This window comes from Trichosurus vulpecula, chromosome 3 (assembly GCF_011100635.1).
Source record: "Trichosurus vulpecula isolate mTriVul1 chromosome 3, mTriVul1.pri, whole genome shotgun sequence".
NCBI lineage: Eukaryota > Metazoa > Chordata > Mammalia > Diprotodontia > Phalangeridae > Trichosurus > Trichosurus vulpecula.
Genome location: NC_050575.1, coordinates 92266320 through 92286047, shown reverse-complemented (window position 1 = coordinate 92286047; position 19728 = coordinate 92266320). Strand labels below are relative to the sequence as shown.

The window sequence follows — 19728 nt, the reverse complement described above, 5'->3', positions numbered from 1 at the left end:
ACAATTTGTAACTATGTCCAAAGGACTATAAAACTTCATATCTTTTGACCTAGCAATACCACTACTAGATCTATATCCCAAAGAGATTAAATAAGGTAGTAGGAGAAGAACCTACTTGTGCAAAAATATTTATAGGAGCTCTTTTTGTGGTGGCTAAAAATTGGAAATTGAGGGAATGCCCATCAATTGGCGAATGGCTGAATATGTTGTGGTATATGAATTTAATGGAATATTATTGGGCTCTAAGAAATGATGAGCAGGATGATTTCAGAAAAACTTGGAAAAACTTACATGAACCGATACAGAGTGAAGTGAGCGGAACCAGGAGAACATCGTACACAGTAGAAGCAATACTGTACCATAAACAACTGTGAATGACTTAGATATTCTCATGAGTACAACGATTCAAGACAATCCCAAAGGACTCATGATGAAAAACGCTATCTTCCTCCAGAGAAAGAACTGATGTGTTTGAATACAGACCAAAGCATACTATTTTTCCATTTCTTCCTTTCTCTTCCTTCCTTCCCTCCTTCCTTCCTTCTTTTCTTCCTTCCTTCCTTCCTTCCCTCCTTCCTTACTTCCTTCTTTTCTTTCTTCCTTCCTTCTTTCCTTCCTTCCTTTCTTTCTTTCTTTCTTTCTTTCTTTCTTTCTTTCTTTCTTTCTTTCTTTCTTTCTTTCTTTCTTTCTCTTTTTCTTTCTTTCTTACTTTCCCTTTCTTTCTTTCTCTTTCTTGTTTGAGTTTTCTTCCATAAAATGACTAACATGAATATGTTTTATATGATTACCCATGTATAACCTATATCAGATTGCTCACTCTCTCAGGGGAAGATGGGAGGAATAGAATTTGGAACCCAAAACATAGAAAAAAATGAATATTATCAATTGTTTTTACATGTAGTTAGGGAAAAAAATAAAATATTATTTTAAAAAACCCAATTTACTAAAACATAGCAAGGAAGGGTAATAACAACTTTTTTTCATCAATCAGCTTTTCAATTTATATCCAGTTCTCTTCCTGCTGCTATTTAAAGATAATAAACATGTTAAACAATTGTTAAAAATAGTTAAACCCAATTTTATGAAACTTTGAAGCAAGCAGTCATTATTCAATAAAATGTGTTGGGAAAATTAGCTATCAGCAGGGGAGAAATGAAAAGACATATCACACTACAAAAAGGTATGAAATTCTAATATGATTAATGGTCTGAATCTAAAAAAAACAAATTTGGAAGAAATATTTATACCAATTTAGAAGAATAAAAAATTATCAAAGAGTAAAATACAAAAGCAAAACCAATGAATTTCACCATATAAAATAAAAATTTTATATAACAAACTCCAAAATAACCAGAAAGAAACACTGGATAAAAATATTTCCTGAAAATATACTCAATAGATATTCAGCATTCAGTATATGTAAGGAATTGACACAAATTCATGAGATGGAAACCTAATCTTCAGTGGATAAATGGTCAAAGAATAGAAACAGAATTTTTTCAAAGTGATAACAGATTAAACCCTTAATCATTTTAAAATATATTTAGATTTTGTAATATCTTCAAATACTCGAATAGATCTGAAATCTCATTGATATAAGTGTTCCCTCCGGTGATACAGATTACAATTAGACCATGCCTGCATCTCCCATACACTTCTTGTCCATTTCATAAGTTCATAGATCTAGAGCTGAAAGAGACATTAGTAGAGCATCTAGTCCATCTTCTTAATTTTCTGGAGGAACTTGAGGCCAATAGAGTTTAAGTGACTGCTCTAAGTCACAGAACTCACTATAGTGATTCTCCCACAGTCATGGTCTTTCTTGCTTTATTATGATGTCATGAAGATATCAATGGAGCACATGGGCTGTCCAATGAATATTCCTTATTATTGCCCCATGACCAACTCTGATGATATCATTTATTCTGTTTCTCCTTCATAATTGTTTGTAGTGTATTGCACTCTGCTTCTGCTCACCGTGTATTTCCCCATTGCTCTTTAGGTGATTGTGAATTTAAATTCAGTAACTGGTATACCACAATTCAGTGCCATACAATAGTACCACCAAAAGAAAAGTAGCATTAAAAACATGAGATTTTTTTTGTATCTAAGAGAAGTTTAAAATCATAAAAAGAAATGTAGAATTTCCATAATGAGATCCATCCCATCCATCTCCTCTTGTTCCATTTTGTGCTCAATTCATTTTCATTTTCATTATATTTGTGTATATATATGTATATATATGTGTGTGTGTATATATATGTATATATGTATATATATGTATTATATATATATATATATATATATATATATGTAGCCCATGGTATGAAGTCACTCTGAGCTCTATACTCATGTGAACTAGATCTAGTCTTGGATACTTGGCCTAAAAAGGCCACATTCTCTTTGGTTTGTATATTTCACCTAGCAGTTACTCTAGTTAGTCTTTAAAAAATATTTTATACAGAATTTAATGAACACAGAGAGAACATTTCCTCATACAAGGTAGAGTAGAAAAAGAGGATTATATAGGAAACTAAGAATCTCCACAATGTACTGATTGCTTTTTTTCAAATAGTATATAAATCCTTGATACTTTAAAAGCTTCCTTACTTATTTGTATTTCCCTCTGAAGTTCATTCTGTTCCTTTCTATACATCTTAAAGATAAATAGATAGATAGAGATAGCGATGTCTTTTGTTAATCACCAAGATTTCTCCCAATATCTCTGCTCCAAGACCTATCCCATATAACATAGATTTTTTTTTCCCAAACACAATATAGACTTTTAATTACTGTAGAAAAATGTTACATTTCAGGAGTTGCATGCCCTGAGGAGGTCAGTAGGAAGTCTGTGGTGGCTGTTGGTAATAGCCTCCCCGATTCATGAAGCCTCCCTCATTTTTTTTTTTGGTAGCCATCTTTCTGGTCTCTAAAATAACCTCCATAGGTACCCTGGTAGAAGCTTCTCAGCTTTTCTTCCAGCTGCAGGGGCAGGTTTTGTTGGGTTGTTGGCTCAGTGTGGTACATCATCACTATCTGTGTTGGCTGGTCGTGAAAGGCCATAAGCTCCCCACTGATAATAATTTTGCTGATTATGGAGTGAAGAATGGGCAGAAATTTTTTTTGGAGGTGGGGAGGAACATATTGGACTATGTCTCTATGTTAATAAAGTCAAAGACACTGGTACAAGTGAAAAGACAGGTACACAATAACTCTTCCTGGATCTTTCTAACTAGCATGGTCTCAACTTTGTTGGCCTCAGTGAACAAATCCCAGATTTTTCCATTCATCTTCTTGATAATAAAACTGTGGCAAGCCTTTCAGTTACCCATATTCATGGCTTTAGAAGCTACTGCTAAATGTTCTCTCATTGATTCAGGAGGACTAAACAAGGATTGCTGCTCATCCACTGTAACAGCAATGTTGCTAGCAACTCATGTGGAATTGAAAGACCAACAACAAGAGCACACAGGAGGGCTGCTAGCACAGGTTCTTTGATCTGCTTTTCTAAGGAAAGCAACTTTAAGGGGTTAACAATCTCACTTCAATTAAACATATATATATCATTCACTTAGTTCAGGGGTAAAAGTTAGCACCCTGAACTTCAGAGCAAATACAAACAAATTACAAGCAGAAATTATAAACAGAGCAAAATAACACAAATCAATAGACAGGCTTCTATCTCTCTGACCACAGACATTACATACGTAGTTACCAGAGAGAGAAGTACCAACATCTGGGTTTTCAAAGTATATGTGGGGGTTCCAATGGGTACCCAGAGTCTCATCTGGCCAAATCACCCACACTCTTCCAATGAGCGTGCCCCCAAAACAAACTACCAACATCAAAGCTTATATACATGTCTCAGGGCCCTGGGGCTTAGCACCTGCTTAGCAAAAGGGTGTGGGGCCTGGGGCCTGGGGCTTTTTTGTTTCTTAAGCAGGTCATCAAAGACTCTTGATTGAAACAAAGACTCTTGATTCAAACAAAAGGACTCAATCAAAGGCACTTGATTGCCTTAGTGCTGAGAAGTACTCAAATAAAAAACAGCAAAAAGTTCCACCCTGTTTGGCATTACATCCACTTGCAATTGGTGGTGGAAGTGTTTGCTTATCATGAGCCTCTGAGCATCACTTTCATGGGCTGCCATGTATAGGATCTCTAGAAGCATGGTAGATACCAAATAGAAAATACAAGGGCACGTGGTATCAAAGCTCCACCTTCTGTTCCTGGTTTTGCTCTTGCAGGCTCCTGAGCAATAGACGCTGCCTTAGCAGTTCACTAGCATGGCCAATGGACTGATTTTCCAGGAGGACATTGCATACATCCTTGGTTAGGCCCTAGCAAAAAGCACAGATGTCCAACTGCACCATGGAATTGTTATAAAAGATCTGCACAGGAAGGTTTGTATGCTGAATGTTGTCCTGCAGGTAGCTCGTGGGCATGAGGTCTTGAGCCTGGTACCATGCTCAAGAATGAAGGGCATGGTGGTAAATGTGGCAGAGGATTTTAATTCTGTCTGTCCAACCTTTGGCTTATATATACTTGCACAGTCTCTCCATCAGAACAGCTGATCCTACCCCTCAATTTTAGCCTGATCTTGTTCTGACTTTGAGGACCCTTTTGGAGGAGCAGGGTGCTGTTGCTGGGCCTTATAGTCAAACTTATAGTAGGTATGGAGCATATGACAAAGGTAGATACAGCAGATCTTCTCAGTTGTTTCTTATTTCTGCAGGCTGTGCTGAGTGCACCCAATAATGGCCCAGGCTTGGGTCTCATCTTGAGATGCTCCATATAATCTTGGGAATGAGGATCTGTGTTCTGCATGATATTGGCAAAATATTCATGCATCCTTTCCACGAGAGTTAGGATACAACTACAAACATGAAGTAGCTGCTCACAGTTGGATAGGCTCTCACTCTCTTCTAAGATATTCTCTGACAAAGATGTTCAGGTTTGGGGCAGCTAGGTTGCACAGTGAATAGAGCACTGGCCCTGGAGTCAGGAGGACCTGCGATCCAGCCTCAGACACTTGACACCTACTAGCTGTGTGACCTTGGGCAAGTCACTTAACCCCGATCGTCTGGCTTTCTCCCTCCAAAAAAAAAAGATGCTGAGCTTTGCAAATAAGATATTTATCAGTTCATTGATGGAGTCTAAGCACTTCTGCCATATCTTTAGCTTCATGTACATGGCCAAATTGGGGTTATAGTCATAGAAAAAAGCAATGATTTTGAATTTGATCCTAACAATCATTCCTCACCCTAGATTATTTCCTGCTGCAATCTGAACTAGAAGTTGCAGCAGGTCAATTTGGGTTGCATGATCAATTCCTTTCTCCTCTTCATTATCCTCTTCTTCTTCATCTAGGAACTTGGATTTTGAGTCATGCTTTTTCTTGGCTTTCTCATTTCACTTCTCCGCAGCCTTTTTGTCTATGGTGCTCTCTTTTTTAAGGAATTTGGAAGTTAATGAAGTATTTTTCCCACCATTCTCTTCTGAGTAAGAGTCTGAGGAATTGGAATCTGAACTCCAATCTTCATTATTGACTGAATCCTTAGAGTCTTCATCTTCATCCTCCATCTTCTTGAGGAACTCATGCCTTTTCCCAGATAATGCCTCAGACTTCTTCAGGAAACATGTGGCACTAAGACCATCTTCATCCTTATCTGAAGAGGAAGAACATTCTGTTTCCTCTTTTTTCTCAGTGTCCTCATCTGCAGATTGCTCAGGGTTCTGCTTATAGTTGGCAATCTGAGCTTCATAATCCCAATTATATTTATGTATCTTCTGATACATGGTGCTCAGAGCCTTTGCATTGCTTTTGGTCACTTATTCTTTCCCTCCTTATCCTTCCATAGGTCACTGAGACAGTCCTCAAGATGAGCTAGGATGCAGATATAGAACTGGGGGACACCCTCTTTGCTCACAACGTTCTTGGCCTTTCCCAGTAGCTCAAATTTCTTAAGACATTTGGTGACATCCCAAAACTTCATGGCATTACAGATGGACTGGAAAAGGTTGGTCACCTCCTCAAATCTTTTGTCCTTGGCACTTCTGACAACCCACTTAGAATCCTTCTTATCTTCACTCAGCAGCAGTGGCTGTTCACCATAGTTATGCACCTTGAGTGCCAGCTCCTCCCCAGAGAGGGAGGATTTAGACTTACTGTCTGAGCTGGCAGTGAAAAATCATGACATGGAGGAAGGGAACCAGGAGTCAGCAGGACACAGACATGCGCTGAATTGGATGGGGGAGGAAGATTCAATACATAATATTTTAAAAGGAAAAAAATCAGCAAAACTGATGAATGCATTGAAAAATTCTAAAAACAATATACAATGGACTACATTCATGGACTTCCCCCATCTGCAAAGGAGTGGAGTGAATGAATCTCACTCATTTCTCTTCTTTGGAGCCATGATTGTTCTTTGTAATTTTGCAATATTCATTTCTTATTGTTTTGTGTTTTTTTAATTTCCATTGATTTAGTCATTGTATATATTGCTTTCTTGGTTGTGGTTACTTCACTCTGCATTGTATCACATATATCTTTCTATGCTTCTTTGTATTCATCATATTCATAATTTCTTCCCTCACAGTAATATTCTTTTACATCTATGTACCAGAATTTGTTTAGCCATTCCCTAATAGATGGTCTTTTTCTTTGTTGGCAATTCTCTTTGCTATCACAAAAAATTGATAGCACAAATATTTCACTATATATAGGCTTTCTTATCTATATATAGATATATTCTATATCTATATATAGACTTTCTTATCTTATACCTCCTTAGAGTATAAGCAGAGTAATGGATTCTATGAGTCAAACAGTATGGATGATTTAGTGACTCTATTTGAATAAATCCAAACTGTTTTCCAAAATGGTTGTACTGATTCATAACACCACCAACAATGAACTAGAGGGAGAATCTTTCCCAAACCCATTAGACATTGACTATTACCACCTTTTGTCACCTTTGTCAATTTGTATAGTGTGAGGTGAGATCTCAGGGATTTGATTTGCATTTCTTTTATTATTGTGATATAAAACATGAATTCCTATGATTGTTAATAGTCTACAATTCTTTTGTGTGCTATTTGTTCATATACTATGACTACTTATCTATTGAGGAATGGCTTTCTGATTTTACAGATATATCTAAATGTTTCTGTATCTTTAGGACAACTGGAGATGACCCAGAATGCACTGGGAGACCCTGGCCCTTTCATGCTAAGGTCTTTTCAGGTTCTCACTTTGAGTGAGTAATGCCCATTCAGTGAATAGGCTTCTTTAAGAAGTTAATCAAGGGATAGATTCTTTAATCAAAACTCAAAAAAAAAATCAAACTGGGAGGGGAAGACCCTCAGGGTTCCTACTATTTAGTCTTTACATTCACTCTGTGCTAGGAGGGCAGGGATGTATGGTCCAATTGTCCAATTGCTCCAAAGCGAATTGGGTTTAAGGCTTGGTTTTTGAGAAAGAAATCTAGTCGGTAAACCTGAAGTTAAGGAGGCAGCCTTCAGCCATCAAAATGTACCTGGGAGTGGGGAGTAGGGGAAGAGAGAGGGGGATGGGGAGGGGAAGGAGGAGGCAGAGAGGGAGAGGGAGAGGGGAAGAGGACAGGGAGAGGGACAGGGAGAGGGACAGGGACAGGGACAGGGAGAGGCTACTCACAGGTTGGGTTTGTCCTTCATTTTTGAAGAGGACCATGACAGGGAGGTATAATAGAAAGAACACTTAATTTGTACTTAAAGGATGGAGACTCAAAACTTGGCTCTGCTACTTAATAACTATAGGATCTTGGGCAAATCATACCACCTCTATGGACTTCAGTTTATCTGCAAAGTTAATGGGTCTGACTAAATGGTCTTTCAGTTCCTATCCTTTTCACTGCTGTGCTATGATTGCCCCATTAAGCCTATTTTTACTAGAAATGGAGCTAAAAATATCTGTCATTTTCCTTAAGAAACTAGTGTTGGCATATCTTTACCTTATCTTGACATAATCCACCACCTGGTGTCTAGTTCAAATATTGCATGTCCTGAGATTGAATCACTAGATATTTAATACATTTTATGAGACAAAATAGAATTAACAATAAATTTATCTACTCACTCATTCAACAAATATTTATTAAATACCTACTGTGTCCTAAGCGTTTGGGGCAGATATGCTTATATAAGACAAACAAGAATAAGACACAACCAGAAAAGTACTGTTATTGTCAGTGAAAGCCCAGTTGTGGGGGTTGAGATTGATTTATGTCGAAAATGGGGAGATAACAGGGCATGCAAGAAAGAAGCCTAAGAAGTGTTAGACCAAGTTCTCAGGGCTTGGCTGTTTATTATTCTCTCCTCAAGAGGCAGTTATCTGGGCTGGAGAAAGACTTACAGGTGCATGGGAAAAGCTCCTTTTGAATTTTCCTGAACTAAAGAAGCCCCAAGGTAAGAAAGGGTTATAGCTCCTATAGAGATAAGGAAAAAAGGAGGGGGTGGTCTTTTCCCTTAGAGCAAATGGAGGTAGACTAGAAAAGCATTTAACCCTTTTCCTGCCTACCTAAAAGAGAAAAGTTCTTGTGTAATGGGACTCAACCGGAAAGAAACTGAATTCATTTTAGTTTTATTTAGAAATGTGAAAAGTGAAAATGTGGCACTTCTAATTAATGCTTAACATAAATTACTGTTTGGCACTAAAGTTTATGGGGAAAAGGCAAGGAAAGACGGTGATAAAAGCAGAAGATTAGTAAATGAAAATCTTAAACAGGCAGCTTAGAGTGAAAGGCAGATAGACTGATTTAAAAATCAATAGATGAAGTTACGGGGAGATAGAAGGAATTACGTCTATTCACTTTTTGGGCTAGATTTGTAGGTGGGTTCTATTAAATTTAATATGAATATTGGTCCAGCATATCTCTTTGAACTGACATGATTATAATAGATGATTCAAAACTGTCTGTAAACCTTCCCAAGAAGAAAAATGTGATGTGAATGGGGAACTGAGAGATTAAGGAAATATATGAATTTGTAGATTTTTTAAGGGGGTATTAAAACATATAGCTATTTGGCATTGAGAAATTTATTAATGGTATGGCCCTAAGAAAGTTCTATTTACCTTAATTCACTGTTCAGTGAGGGGATGAGAATGGAATTCATTCCCAGGGATAATATGGGAGTCACATAATTGTTAAAGTATTTGGCACAATGATTGGCAAAAATAAATGTTATCTGAGTGAAACTGTTTAAGTTAAATATAATTGCTTCATATGTGGATTTTTGTAGATGTGAAGTTTATGTCAGTGGTGATGAGATGAAGCTGGAAACACATCCAGCCCAGATTGATAATTAATTAATTTTGGTTTTAAAAGGTTTGAATAGACGATAACCGTTTATGGAATTGCTGTATTTCTAAAAAATTTTGTTATACTGTTTGGTAAACAACTGTATCATCTGTGTTGTTAGAAAGGCAGTTTCTCCAAGTGTTGTTAGGTTAAAAATTGTACTGTAAAATGATGAAGGGTTTAGGAAACTGTTAAGTCATTTTATTTGACTATGTTTTAAAAAATTGTAATTTAAGAAATTATAAACTTCCACGTTTGCAGCAGCAGTTACTGGGATCTTTATTTGAACAATAAGTTGGGAAAGCCTGGAAGTTTTACTGAGAGAGAGAAAACAGCTGGGTCAGAAACAGCTGACCTCCAAACCTGGCTTTTTAAAGTCAATGGGACTGATTTTTAGTAATTGGCTTTTATGATATTTATTTTTTTTAATTCATTTAATATATTTAGTTTTCAGCATTGATTTTCACAAAAGTTTGAATTACAAATTTTTCCCCATTTCTACCCTCCCCCCACTCCAACATGGCATATATTCTGGTTGCCCCATTCCCCAGTCAGCCCTCCTTCTGTCACGCCACTCCCCTCCCATCCCCCTTTCCCTTCTTCTCTTGTAGGGCAAGATAAATTTCTATTTCCTGTGTATCTTATTTCCTAGTCGCACGAAAAAACTTTTTTTGTTGTTGTTTTTGAACGTCTGTTTTTAAAACTTTGAGTTCCAAATTCTCTCCCCTCTTCCCTCCCCACCCACCCTCCCTAAGAAGCCAAGCAATTCAACATAGGCCACATGCCTATCATTATGTAAAACCCTTCCACAATACTCATGATGTGAAAGATTAACTATGATTTGCTCCTTCCTAACCTATCCGCCTTTATTCAATTTTCTCCCTTGACCCTGTCCCTTTTTGAAAATGTTTGTTTTTGATTACCTCCTCCCCGCGCCCGTCTCCCCTCCCTTCTATCATCCCCCATTTTTTATCTTCTTCCTCCTTCTTTCCTGTGGGGTAAGATACCCAATTGGGTGTGCATGGTATTCCCTCCTCAGGTAAAATCCGATGAGAGCAAGATTTACTCATTCCCCCTCACCTGCCCCCTCTTCCCTTCCTACAGAACCACTTTTTCTTGCCACTTTTATGCGAGATGATTTACCCCATTCTATCTCTCCCTTTCTCCCTCTCTCAATATATTCCTCTCTTATCCCTTAATTTGATGTTATTTATTTTTTTAGATATCATCACTTCATATTCAGCTCACCCTGTGCCCTGTGTGTGTGTGTGTGTGTGTCTGTGTGTGTGTACATATACACACACACACACACACACACCTACACATATTCATACATAGACACACAAATCTATATGTATGTATACACATATATATATGCATATTCTTTTCAGCTACTATGATATTGAGGTCTCATGAATCATACACAACATCTTTCTATGTAGGAATGTAAACAAAACAGTTCAACTTTAGTAAGTCCCTTATGATTTCTTTCCTGTTTACCTTTACATGCTTCTCTCCATTCTTCTGTTTGAAAGTCAAATTTTCTATTCAGCTCTGGTCTTTTCACTGAGAAAGCTTAAAAGTCCTCTATTTTATTGAAAATCTATATTTTGCCTTGGAGCATGATACTCAGTTTTGCTGGGTAGGTGATTCTAGGTTTTAATCCTAGCTCCATTGACCTCCAAAATATCATATTCCAAGCCCTTTGGTCCCTTAATATGAAAGCTGCCAGATCCTGTATTATCCTGATTGTTTTTCCACAATATTCAAATTGTTTCTTTCTGGCTGCTTGCAGTATGTTCTTCTTGACCTGGGAGCTCTGGAATTTGGCAACAATGTTCCTAGGAGTTTTCTTTTTGGGATCTATTTGAGGAGGTGATCTGTGGATTCTTTCAATTTCTGTTTTACCCTCTGGCTCTAGAATATGAGGGCAATTCTCCTAGATAATTTCTTGAAAGATGATATCTAGGCTCTTTTTTTGATCATGGCTTTCAGGTAGTCCAATAATTTTTAAATTATCTCTCCTGGATCTATTTTCTAGGTCAGTGGTTTTTCCAAGGAGATATTTGACATTGTCTTCCATTTTTTCATTTCTTTGGTTCTGTTTTATGATATCTTGATTTCTCATAAAGTCACTACCTTCCACTTTCTCCAATCTCATTTTTAAGGTAGTATTTTCTTCAGTGGTCTTTTGGACCTCCTTTTCCATTTGGCTAATTCTGCCTTTCAAGGCATTCTTCTCCTCATTGGCTTTTTGGAGCTCTTTTGACATTTGAGTTAGTCTATTTTTTAAAGTGTTGTTTTCTTCAACATTATTTTCAGTATTTCTTTGGGTCTCCTTTAGCAAGTCATTGACTTGTTTTTCATGGCTTTATTGCATCATTCTCATTTCTCGTTGCAATTTTTCCTCTACTTCTCTAACTTGCTTTTCCAACTCCTTTTTGAGCTCTTCCATGGCCTGAGACCAGTTCATGTTTTTCTTGGAAGGTTTTGGTGTAGGCTCTTGGACTTTGTTGACTTCTCCAGGGCATATGTTTTGGTCTTCTTTGTCACCAAAGAAGGATTCCAAAGTCTGAGACTGAATCTGGGTGTGTTTTTGCTGCCTGGCCATGTTCCCAGCCAACTTACTTGACCCTTGAGTTTTTCATCGGAGTATGACTGCTTGTAGAGTAAAGAGTACTTTGTTCCAAGCTTGAGGGAATGTGCCATTGATTTCAGAGCTATTTCTATACAGCCAGCTCTGCCACACCAGCAGTCCTCCTTCCTCAAGAACCACCAACCCAGACCTGACGCAAATCTTCAGTAGGCTCTGTACTCCTGCTCTGATCCGCCACTTAAAAATTCCTCCCACCATGTGGGCCTGGGGCTGGAAGTAACTGCAGCTGCAGTTCTGTAGCTGCACCTCCCCCGCTGCCCCTGGGGCAGTGGCCGAACCACGAACTCTGTCCCCCGCAGCTTTTCCCACCAACCTTCTCTGTTGTCTTTCATGTTTGTGGGTTGAGAAGTCTGGTAACTGCCACAGCTCAAGGATTCAGGGTGCTAGGGCCTGTCCTGCTGCCTCCCACGCTGAGCTCTGCTCCGCTCCACTCCATGCGTGATAGACCTCATCCAGCAACCATCCAGGCTGTCCTGAGCCGGATCCCTGCTTCCCTCCACTATTTTGTGGGTTCTGCAATTCTAGAATTTGTTCAGAGCCATTTTTTATAGGTTTTTGGAGGGACGTGGTGGGGAGCTCATGCAAGTCCCTGCTTTCCAGCTGCCATCTTCAGTAATTGGCTTTTAGAACAGATTTTAAAAATTAAAATTTGACTGTGAGGTCCTGGTAAAGTTTTGATTAATGAGACTTGCCATCTAGTGATAAAAGGAAAGGTATCTGTCAGAAACTGTTACAGTTGTGAAGTGAAGTTGTGATACCCAAAGACCAAGAAGATTTTATGGGGAAAATGGAAAATTTGATTAATGCAACCATGTGAAATCTTGCTGTTTTCAATCAAATGATTGGGTAAATTGGTACTCTTGTATAGTCATGTGAAGAATAACATTCTTTCTAAATATTAATGGGAACAACTAGATAGAAGGAGAAGAAATAAAGATATAAACACAATGCTGAATTATCATCCCATAGGCTAAGGATGGGATTTAAAGTTACTGTGGGTATGTGGAATAAGGTCCTTGAATGTTTCAAAATGGTGTAAGAGCAATTAGGTATTAATACAAATGGTGTAATTAATTCCTAGAACTAATTCAGAGCAGTGTAAGTTTCTTGGAGAGAGATAAATTGTAGAATACCTTTGAGTTGATAAGAAAAATTAAATGTGGCTGTTTGGATTTGAATTCATTCCATGATATAAAACATAAGATAGTGTGTTTGAACCTATCATATTTATATGGTTCAATTCTTGAAGTATGTTTCATTGGAAGCTTGGGAAATAGATGTAAATCTGTTAGAGCAATAACTTATGATTTTAATGGGAACATTTTATGAACAAAGGTAGAGAAGTACATGCAAGGTACTTAAGGCTCACACTTTAAAGACGTTCCTTAAGCAATGTGAGATTATAGTCATATCTTAAACTGATTATTGGAAGTTGCTATTCAAAGACCTGATGGGACTGTTAACTGACTGTTTCTGAGTATAACTTCAGGTATGGATATCTATTAAGAAAGGTTGTCTGAGTCACTGATCCATGATGCCAGTAGCCCTGTGAGGGGTGAGTATGAACTGCAGGTATGAATTGTAGGTTATAAGGCAGCTGTTCAGCATATGCTGAGGCGGGATTTTCTTGACTTGATTAACCTGGCAGACCTTAAGCCTGACTCAATGCAGTTTGTAGTTTAACAATTTCTGCCTGGAGTTGACATGGAGTTAGGGAAATATTGCCCCCTATGTTCCCAATTTTTTGGTGGCAACTTTCTATAATCAAAAAGTTTTGTAAGCATAATAACAAATCTATTGAATAATTGATTCTGGAACATCTTAGGTTACTATAAGACTGGGCCATCAGGTTTAGGAATTTAGTCCAAACAATTAGCAATTTGGACTTGACATTTGTTCTTAGTGTACATTCCTATATGAGTTAAGGTCCTTTAATCCTTTGTAAAAGTATGGAGACAACTAAGTCAAGGGCTTGTGAGAATAATAAAATTGTACTAAGGTCAGTTTTGTAGGAGAATGGACAAAGGAAGCTGATTCCTACAAGAGGCCAACAAGAAGAAGATGCTGAGATGCTGTGCTTGGGATGGCTGGAACAAATACCGAGGACCAGACAACTTCATTAGCTGATGTTCCCTGCCAGACGGCAGCATGAGACAAGACTTCTGAAACTTAAAGGGACAACTGGTTGCTCAATTTTTTCTCCTTTTTGGTCTTTGTATCTGTGTGTATTAAGGGGGCTGCCCCCCTTTTTGATTTGTCAATGTGTCGATTAACCTCTCCCCCTTTCTACTTAGAGGACAATGTACAAGGGGAAGAATTCATGTGAGAAAAAGTGTGGAAACCTAATCCTTACAAAAGAGAAGAGTAGTGATTGTGAGACATGGGTAAAAGTTAGGGAAAGTTAGGTTTCCAAGGAAGAGTTAATTGAGTTCCACAGAATAATTAATGAAGTGTCAGCTTGAACAAAGAAGGAGTAAAAATTAACCGGGATGAGAGTCCTCAGCCAATGGAAATAGAGTTTGTGGTTTTGTAGAAACCACAGTTTCAGGATATAGGCAAAACCGGTCTAAATTGGCCAGATAACAGTCAGGGTTGAGGAGAAAACTGGGTCAAATGGCTACCGTGCATGCTTAATTGGCTAATTGAATATTACCTCACACACTCACAGGGAGTAGTTTTCTGCCATTTTTGAACATGGGACGTATGTTGAGGAGGGGAGAACATGCCAAGGAGTTGCATGTTGGGGGCACATAGGGAAGATTGTGACCTAGAAGGGAGCGGACGAATCCGTTCTCTGAAGGGAGGTACTGAGATAATGGTGCATCAATCTATGTCAGTCTAACAGAATAAAGTTAGTCTCACTCCTATACTCCCCCTTCCTAGAGAAGGGTGGAGACCTCTCCTGGCCTGGAACATTTACCCATTCCTCTGAATTTCTCAATAATAAAAAAATTGCCCTTGATACCTTGTATTATGAAGGCAGAATTTATGATTTCAAAGAGAATCATATATATGTCTGAAAGGTTCAGAACCGCAGGATATAAGGAATTCTCTAGGTAGAAGGCAGAAGAATTAAAGCATGTATTTAAGCTCCAAAGTAACAGACCCATGAGCCAGCATCCCCATTTTGATATTTTGATCAAAAGCTTCCAGGCCCAATAAGTCCACCTCACAAGAGTAACCAGGAGGCCACAGAGAAGCATGATGGTATAAAGCAAAATCATATACATGCTTCCCCTCTATGGTAAGAAGATTACCCACTGGCCTCAAGTCCTTACTCAGCACTCCTTGGTCCACACGTGGGTCAGCTCTGGTTACCAGCAGCTCCTGCTTCAGCTTCAGCTGTAGCTGTCTCTGGCTCCAACGGAAAAGGATCTTCAAGTCATCTTCTCTCCTCTTACAGAGTTTTTGACATCCTCAAGCTTCACCTGAATGACCAGATCCCAGGCTCTAGTGATTGGTTCTTGAGTTGGCCCATCCCCTTAGGACCCTGGGAGGTTCACTTCCACATAGATTAGGTTAACACCCAATAGGGCATGGCTCTGGAGTTAACACCTCCCCTTAGCCAGCCCCATGAATTGTCACAAAGAGTGGACTTAAACCCACATGGTCTAAAAGCCTCTGCTGTCCCAGAGATGTAAACTAGGCCCTCCCTGGAGTTATCCCTACCTTGGGCCCCACCTTAGTTGCCGATCCACACCTACTAAGGTTTTACACCTAACAGGGCTCTGGGCCTGGGGCCCAGCACCTAGTAAGGCTCAATGAGATAAACTGAGTTACTCAAAGAAAACAGAGGCCATTTTGCTTACCAACACATACCTGAATTTCACTGTCAAGCATATTACTAAGAATAATAACACAATAAGAGGCAAAAATTAAAACTCTTTAGGTGGCTAACAGCAGAGGGATGGTATAGTAAATGAGGCATTAGCCCCAAGAATGTAGAGACAGATTTCAAAATCACTTTGCTGCAAGAGTCAACAAGGATCTGAGCTAAGGTGGTAGCTGTGTCAGAAGAGAGAATCGATTCAATGAGAGAAATGTCATGGAGGCAGTAATTGCAAGATTTGGTAAATAATTAGATATGTTGGATAAGAGAGAGTGAGGAGTTGAGGATAATGCTAAAGTTACAAACCTGAAAGATAGGAAGAATGGTGGTACCTTCTGCAGAAACATGGAAGTTTGGAAGTGGAATGGGTTTTGAGGAAATGATAATTGTTTCTATTCTAAATATATCGAGTTTAAGAGGTCATACAGGTTTAAGTTTCCAGCAGGCAGCTCATGATGAAGGATTTGTTCTCAAGAGAAAGACAGAATATATAAATCTGTGAGTTATCTGCATAGAGACTTCAGCCTATGGGAACTGATTAAATGTGTGTGTGTGTGTGTGTGTGAGAGAGAGAGAGAGAGAGAGAGAGAGAGAGAGAGAGAGAGATGATACAAGATATACCCCTAGGGTACACCAAGAATTAGGAAGTATCATAGAGATGATAATGTATGGAAAGAGACAAAGGAGAACCTGTCAGACAGGTAGGAAGAGAACCAAGAGATAGTATTGCCACAAAAACCCAGAGAAGAGGGAATATAGGAGGGAAAATTAGTCAATAATGTCAAATGCTACAGAGATGCCAAGGACAAGAACTGAGGGAGGGAATCAGATTAGACAACTAGGAGCTCACTCATATTTTTTTTTGGAAAGAGCCTTTTGTAATATTAAATAAGGTGGGACTTTTTTACTGTTTTCTCTTTGAGAATGCTGAAGTAGTCAAGTGCCTTTGATTAAGTCTTACTAGGTGCAAAGTCCCAGGCCCACACTCTTTTGCTAACTAGGTGTAAAGCCCCAGGTTCACACCCTTTTGCTGATTAGGTGTGAACCCTTCAGGCCCTAAGAAGGGTATATAAACTCAGAGGTTAGCATTTTGCCTGGGGCTCTGACTCCCTGGAAGAGTGTTGCTGTGGTGACCCTGGGTAGCCATTGTCAAGATCCCCCCAGCTTTGAAGAAACCCAGATGTTTTTTTGGGGGCTCTCACTCACTGGAAGAGTGGCGTATGAGACACAGGGACGTTTTCAGAGGTGGTTGGTGAAGTTTTCTTCGGCTCCCGTTGGCAGCGATGGCGTTGGAGACAGTTCCCAAGGATTCGCGACATCTGCGAGCTTGTCTTCTCTGTTCTCTGGTCAAGACTATAGACCAATTTGAGTACGATGGCTGTGATAATTGCAACTCATACCTACAGATGAAAGGCAACCGAGAGATGGTATATGACTGTACAAGCTCTTCTTTTGATGGGATCATTGCAATGATGAGTCCGGAGGACAGCTGGGTCTCTAAATGGCAGCGAGTCAGTACCTTCAAGCCTGGAGTTTATGCAGTGTCTGTCACTGGCCGCCTGCCTCGAGGAATTGTTCGGGAACTGGAGAGCCGAGGCGTGGTCTATAAATCGAGAGACACATCAATAAAGATTTAGTGAAGCATGAGGGCAACCAACGCCCCTCTGCTCTTGACCCCTATCATTGCTGAGTTTTTTGCCTGGAGAACTGATAGAGTACTATTCAATTTCCTGCCTACCCTCCATTTTCCAGCCTTTGAGGAATGTCAAGAACAGCAATGACTTACTGCAGGGACATTGGATTCTAGGTTGTTAAAAGAGGGTTGGATTCCTAAGATTATGGAAATATTGAGGCTAGGTGCTGTTTATCCCATCATGAGCTCTAAACTTGGCTTGCATGTGGGTCAGAGGATAATAATAAATGTGAATTGTTTCAGTCAGAAAAAAAAAAGAGTAGCATGTGACTCTGGGCAAACTGTTGTAACTGCCCCCGGCTTTGCTAATCCAGATGTTGATTTGTATTTGGTCTGTTTATATTGCCTTTGTAATTTGTTTGTATTTATTTTGAAGTTCAGGGTGCTGGCTTTTCCTCCAGAACTAAACAAGTGCATACATATGTATACACACACACACACACACACACACACACACACACACATATACATATGTGTGTCTGTGTGTATATATATGTTTGATTAAACTGAGATTATTAACCCCTTAAAGTTACTTTCCTTGGTGAAGCAGAACAAACAACTTGTGTTAGCAGCCTTCTGTGTGCTGGTTGTTGATTTTACACAGCCACAGTAGCTGCTAGAAAAATTGTTGCTACACCTTTTTGATTTAGTAATGAGTTCGTAATGTTATGCCCTATCCCCCCCCCCTTTTCAGTTTCTCCATCCTGCCTCAGTTTGTTCCACTCTTTGTGTCCCCATCTCCACGGAAATCTAATTGTGTTCTTTCCCCTTAAATACTCTTTCTTTCCCTTGCTCAGGGCTGTTCGATTTGAGTGATTACTCTGAATAATTGCACGCTTCAATAAATCCACATCTAAATTTATATCTGGGTCTCGCTTGCTTTTTTCGGCACAACATTTCTGGAGGCCCCAGCAAGATCTGGGGGTTGTCTGTGGCATCCTCCGAGACCTGGGCCAGGTAGGGTCTCGTCCTTGGGTGGTGGGCGTCTCCTCCTCCCCATCTCTAAGGGGAGCCGGCCTCTTTAACATTAATAATTGGCTTTTAGGCCAGACGTTTCAGAGCCCCTGGAGCTCGAGATCCAGGAGAACTAACCCATCCCCCGACGCCGTGTGAAAGCAGCTACATCCACAGGATGGAAGGCAGAGCACCTCGAGAACCCCCTAAAGCTAAGACTGTTCTGATCTCCTTCTTAATCTTCCTATTAACCCCTTCCATGGTCCCTTGCAATCCCCATGCCCCCAAACCAAGCTCTACTTGGGTAATCACTACAGTCCTGGACTTTCCAAAATCCCGAAGACATACATCTCCCCCTCAATACCCTTTTTGAGAGCCCACCAGCAGACACAGGCTACCTGCTCTGTTCTACTTCAGGATGCCCAACCATATGTGACTGCCCTTGTATCATGGCCTACAACCTCCCCTCAACTGACCTTAGGGACTCCCTGTGTGTCCCACTGGGCAGCATTGGGGGCTCGAACCAACCCTCGGACCCATTACTCCGTATCCGTATAATCAAGTCTGACCCCTGGTACCCCAAATTCGATCTTATTGTCCTAAACCCTTTGGACCCAGCCTGGAGAGCCCAGTCTCTCGGGTACTGGGACTCATTATTATCCCTTGGGTGACCGTGGTGTTTCCACATGTGGGAGAGACAGTGACCCTGACTGTGACCAAGAAGCCTTTACCAGGTCCCCATCCCATTGGCCCAACAGGGGACCTGGCCATCCCTGCCCCATTAGGGAACCTAGCTATCCCTGCCCCAACACTTATTACTCAGGAACCCCACACCTATCAGGTTTCCTTGCTTGCCATTTTATCGGCTGTTCATAAGAAACTTAACAGTTCTAACCACATACTGGGCAAAAAATTGTTGGATCTGTGTTGAGCCCCAGCCTCCCTACTATGTAGTAGTGGCACTAAATGCCTCCATCACCCCTACCTCCAACATGGAGAACTGTGAGTGGAACTAACCACAGCTCACCCTTGGGAATATACAAGGAACAGGCCTTTGCCTTACATCATGTAACACCACTTTATCCAGTTCTCAGTATGGCTCCCTTTGCAAACAAACTCAGGAGATTTAGGCCTCCAGCCGACTGGTGGGCATGTCACCACGGCCTTACCCAGTGTGTCTCTGCTACTGTGTTCCTCAGACACCAATAACACCCAGAGGACCCCCTGTGCATCTTGGTGGCCATAATTCCCCTGG

General features: G+C 39.9%; 1 protein-coding gene and 1 pseudogene across 1 annotated transcript; one reads left to right on the top strand and one right to left on the bottom strand.

Annotated features, from left to right (window-relative positions):
* Nucleotides 1–2837: 2837 nt before the first annotated feature.
* LOC118844663 lies at nt 2838–6200 on the bottom strand (annotated as a pseudogene).
* A 10906-nt stretch (nt 6201–17106) lies between these two features.
* On the top strand, nt 17107–17463 carry LOC118842135 (transcription elongation factor SPT4-A-like). The gene has a single exon (XM_036749761.1). It carries the CDS (start codon nt 17110–17112, stop codon nt 17461–17463), a length of 354 nt encoding a protein of 117 aa, XP_036605656.1. The 5' UTR covers nt 17107–17109.
* Nucleotides 17464–19728: the final 2265 nt, after the last annotated feature.

Bases quoted from the DNA above. Each gene is read 5' to 3' on its own strand.
- LOC118842135 (XM_036749761.1), top strand. From the start codon at position 17,110: ATGGCGTTGGAGACAGTTCCCAAGGATTCGCGACATCTGCGAGCTTGT.